Source organism: Lathyrus oleraceus, chromosome 2 (assembly GCF_024323335.1).
Source record: "Lathyrus oleraceus cultivar Zhongwan6 chromosome 2, CAAS_Psat_ZW6_1.0, whole genome shotgun sequence".
Taxonomy (NCBI): Eukaryota; Viridiplantae; Streptophyta; class Magnoliopsida; order Fabales; family Fabaceae; genus Lathyrus; species Lathyrus oleraceus.
Window position 1 is genome coordinate 391,775,948 of NC_066580.1, and position 4,707 is coordinate 391,780,654.

At 33.0% G+C, this 4,707-nt stretch overlaps 1 protein-coding gene across 1 annotated transcript; it reads left to right on the forward strand.

Annotated features, from left to right (window-relative positions):
- The first annotated feature begins 1,734 nt into the window (after positions 1-1,734).
- LOC127123401 (uncharacterized mitochondrial protein AtMg00810-like) lies at positions 1,735-2,160 on the forward strand. Its single transcript, XM_051053622.1, has one exon. It carries the CDS (start codon positions 1,735-1,737, stop codon positions 2,158-2,160), a length of 426 nt encoding a protein of 141 aa, XP_050909579.1.
- Positions 2,161-4,707: the final 2,547 nt, after the last annotated feature.

A 4,707-nucleotide genomic window follows, 5' to 3' on the forward strand; every position in this document is an offset into this window, starting at 1 on the left:
GGGGTATTTTAGAAGGGTGTTACATTGCCCATGAGGGTACAAATGAAGTCAAACAAGCTAGAATCAACACTTTGAATCAAACGTTTGAACTCTTTCACATGAAGCATGGTGAAACCATTGCGGATATGCAAAAGAGATTCACCCATCTTGTAAACCGTTTGAATGAACTTGGTAATCCAGTTTCCAATGATATTTCTAATAATAAAGTTTTGAGATGTCTTAATAGGGAATGGCAACCTAAGGTCACCGCCATCAAGGAAGCCAACAATTTATTGACTTTGGACATTATAACTTTGTTTGTTAAGTATGAAGAACATGAGTAAGAGCTCATTAGCTTAGAAGATCATGAGAAGAAAGAAAAGAACAAAAAAAAAGAGGTGAAAAATAAGTTAATTTCTCTTGTGGCTTCTAATTCCAAGTTCTCAACGAAAGAGCATGATGAAAGTGGATCTAGTGACAATGAATAGTCGGATGATGAAGAAATGAGGAAATTTGTTAGAAGATACTATAAGCATATTAAGAAAAATGGAATAAAGCATTCAGACAAGAATCTCATCAACTATAGCATTATTGATTGACTTTGTAGGGAAAATATCTTGACTCCTTGAAGAGAGTATGGGATCTTAAAAAGGGAAGCTCAAGCAATATAAACGATAACATCTCATTGTTCATTGACTTTATGTAAAAGAAGAAGGATCTTGTGTCCTATGGATCTATCAAATATAATTAATAAATCATGAAACATGTAGTGTGGGTAAATCCCCTTTTCACTACTATCTTTTATTTTAAAATTGATGGAGAATACTTACTATTATTAAGGTTGAATATATCACTTGTGATGTATTATATCTAAGAAATGTCGGGAAATGTTTTCTCTTTTTCATGATACAAATGAATCTTTAGAAAACATACTCAAAGTCTCCAAAGATGGATTTATCACCCGAAAATGGTAGAACTTGACAGGGAGAAAAGATGACCATCAAGTCAAGAGAAGACAAGTCTTCTACAATATCTTGGAAACTTGACCAAAAGTGTGACTATACTCTTTTACATAATTTTTTTTGTTAGCTTTTAAATTGTTTCAATTTTTATCTTAAATCACTTAGTTGTCCTATTTGATGAGCATTGGCTTAAGGGCATGTTATTTGAGTTAAAATCATTGTGTGGGATTTTGTCCTACATTCGCGAGATCATCAATATATAGGTACCAAGTGTAATTGTGAAAATGAATTGGAAAAAATCAAATTGATAACAGAGGGATTTCATCGTTGGCTATATAAGTAAAAGAAGTGTAAGTGATCACTTTCTCAGTCTTTCGTCCGTGAGGTAATATTGTTTCACTTCTTTCTTTATGCGTAAGTTTATTTTAAACTACATGTACTAATTGTATTCCATGTCTTATGTTATTGCTTATTATGCTCTAAATACTTCAAATCATTTCAAATGGACGTGAAAAGTGTTTTCCTTAATGGCTACATAAATGAGGAAGTGTATGTTTCCCAGCCTCCCGAATTTGAAAACCATGAGTATTCCAATCATGTTTATAAACTAAAAAGAGCTTTATATAGTCTCAAACAAGCCCGTAGGGCTTAGTATGATCGACTTAGAATTTTTTTCCTTGATCAAGGATACTCTAGAGAGAAGCTAGATACTACGCTTTTCATTAAGCGTCAAGGAAAACATCTTCTTCTAGTTCGAATTTATGTTGATGATATAATATTTGGTTCCACTAACATGAAACTAGTTAAAGAGTTTTCTAAGCTTATGCAGGGTGAGTTTGAGATAAGTCTAATGGGGCAATTAAATTACTTTCTCAGACTTCAAATCAAGCAACTCAAAGGAGGGACATTTGTGTGTCAAGCTAAATATTGTCACGAGTTGGTTAAACGCTTCAGAATGGTAGATTCGAAGTCTATTGACACTCCAATGCCTACAAATGGAAACTTGGATATTGACACTCCAATGCCTACAAATGGAAACTTGGATAGAGATGTAAATGGTAAGGATGCTAACGTTAAAATGTATAAAGGTATGATTAGATCTCTTCAATATCTTACTGCATCAAGGCCTGATATAATGTTTAGTGTGTGCATGTTTGCTCGGTATCAATCCGCTCCCAAGGAATCACATTTAAAAGCAGTAAAACGCATCCTTAGATAATTTAATGGCACATCTAAGTATGGGATTTGATTTTCCAAAGGGAGTGATTGTAGTTTAGTTGGTTACTCCGGTTCCTATTTTTCCGTTTGCAAATCGAATAGGAAAAGTACTAGTGGAACATGCCACTTGTTTTCATACTCCTTAGTTAGTTGGCATAGCAAGAAGAAAGTCTATGATGCTTTGTCAATTGATGAGGTGGAACACGTTGCAACCGGTAGTTGTTGTGCTCAAATTCTTTGGCTCAAACAATAACTACTTGACTTCAATATAAAAAAATTGAACGTATTCTTATCATGTGTGACAATACTAGTGCAATCAACGTGACTAAAAATTCGGTGTTACATTATCGTACTAAAGATATTGAGATATGTCATCATTTCCTACGAGACCATGTTGAAAAAGGCGATGTTGTTTTTGAGCATGTTGATAGGAAGAATCAACTTGCATATATTTTTACAAAACCACTTGCGACCGAGCCATTTTTCAATATGCGTCGGGAATTGGGCATTATTGATATCTCAAATCTTGCTTAGCATATGTTGTTGCATACACTCTCTATATTTTGGGTTAACTTTTGTTCGAAAGTTTATTTTCTTATGAAGTGCTTTCTCCGTCTCATCCTATGAGGTAATATTATTCTCAATTTATCTCTTTGCTCTTAAAAGTTTCAATGAAATATATTGCTAATCTATGACTAAATTGATTGCATGATTATAATCCATGAGTATGTGATATAATTGATGAATGATGGATTTCATATGTATTCACTTCCAAAAATTTCAATTGATTAAACAAGAGTCTTTCAATTCATATGTTTACATTGACATTTTATTTGATCTCTTCATCATATGTATCTCCTATCATCAATGTATTATATTTGAAGTAGTTTAATGATATTGGTGGTTTAGCATGTTATTTATCTTTTTCCTTCATGAAAATGCATTAATGTTTTCTTGTTTTTGTGTTTTCCACAATCCTTCATGACAAATGTGTAATGGTCATTATCTCCATTGTCTATTGATTGGTTGTGTATTTATGATTAAGCTTAGTTTTCAATTAGATACATTTCTACGTGAGTGCTTGTTTTAATTTATTTGTTTAATCTTTGTAACTCCTCTAAGTGCATTTAAATTTATATGTTGTCGTGTAATGTTCATGATGCTTCTCTCGTCTTCTACCTTTGTCTCTTATTGATGTTGTCAAAGGGGGAGAAGCACAAGGTTGATGCACATATTCAAGGGGAGCATTTCTAAAGACATCAAGAGTGCCTAGTATGTTTTTCCATCATAAAAAATGGGGAGTATGTGAGTGCAACATTCTCTTAGATAGATTTCATATGATGTCAAAACTAGGTAGCTTAGCTCTTTGTGTATGTTGGACCTTATAGTCTTTGTCTAGATGTGCATCATCATTATAGGACATGTAAAAATAGATTCAATATGCCATAACATGATTAAAAATATTATTTTTCAAGAAAAAGCAGTAAATGAGGTGATACATACCAATTTGAGTCGATACATACTGAAGTGATTTTCAAAAGAAATGATTTTGCCATGTATGTATCGATACAAGCTGAGAATGAGTCAATACAAGTTGAGAATGAGTCGACTCATCCATGGTTGGAGCTGACTCAATCTGAAAGCAATTTTTAACTAAAACAGCCCAGCCTTGTATGTATCAATACAAGCTGCGAATGAGTCAATACAAGTTGTGAATGAGTCAACTCATCCTGTCTTGGAGTCGACTAATCCTGAAGCAATTTTTTTGTATATTTTTCTGCCTTTGATGTATTGACTCATTGGAGCTTCGTATTGACTCATTAGCCTTATGTATTAACTCATTCGAATTTAGAGTCAATACATCATGTTTTTAACAAATACATGTATTGACTCAATATTTTCAAAACTTCTATTTTTGGCAAAGAAAATCTATTTTGTTTGTTATTTCTTTTACACACACGTACATATAAATACACATTCATGCATCATTTCTAAGCATTGAAATGTAAAAGATACAAATAATTCTCACCATCTTTAACCTCCCTTGACGCATTCATCAACTACACATGATTATTTTTTATTGTTTGTTGGCAAGAATAGATTGATAAGGTCCAATTTAGGTTTGTGTAATCTAATTGGGTTAAGGTTTTATTTGGGGAATTTAAGGATAAAACTTGTAGGGTTTTTACTCCAAGGTCAAGGGTTGATTTGGAGGTTTTTGGACAGGTCTTGTCAACTCAGATTCAGCCGAGCGATGGATTTGAAGAACAAAGGTTCTTACAAAGGAGTAGCGGTAACCGGGGGATCAATTAACTTAGAATTAAGGTAAGATGTACCCATAGTGAAGATAATTGGGGAACTATCTAAATAAATCTTGATGTTTTCTCTCTCTCTCTCTCTCTCTCAAATTTCTTTTTAGATTTTGATCACACTTAGTCTGTAATTTGAATTGTTGAAACTTCTGGTTGTGTTGAAGTGTTTAAAACTGTTTGTGTAAAACCATTGCAATCTAAACCATTTCAATTGATTTATTGTAACTTCAACACAA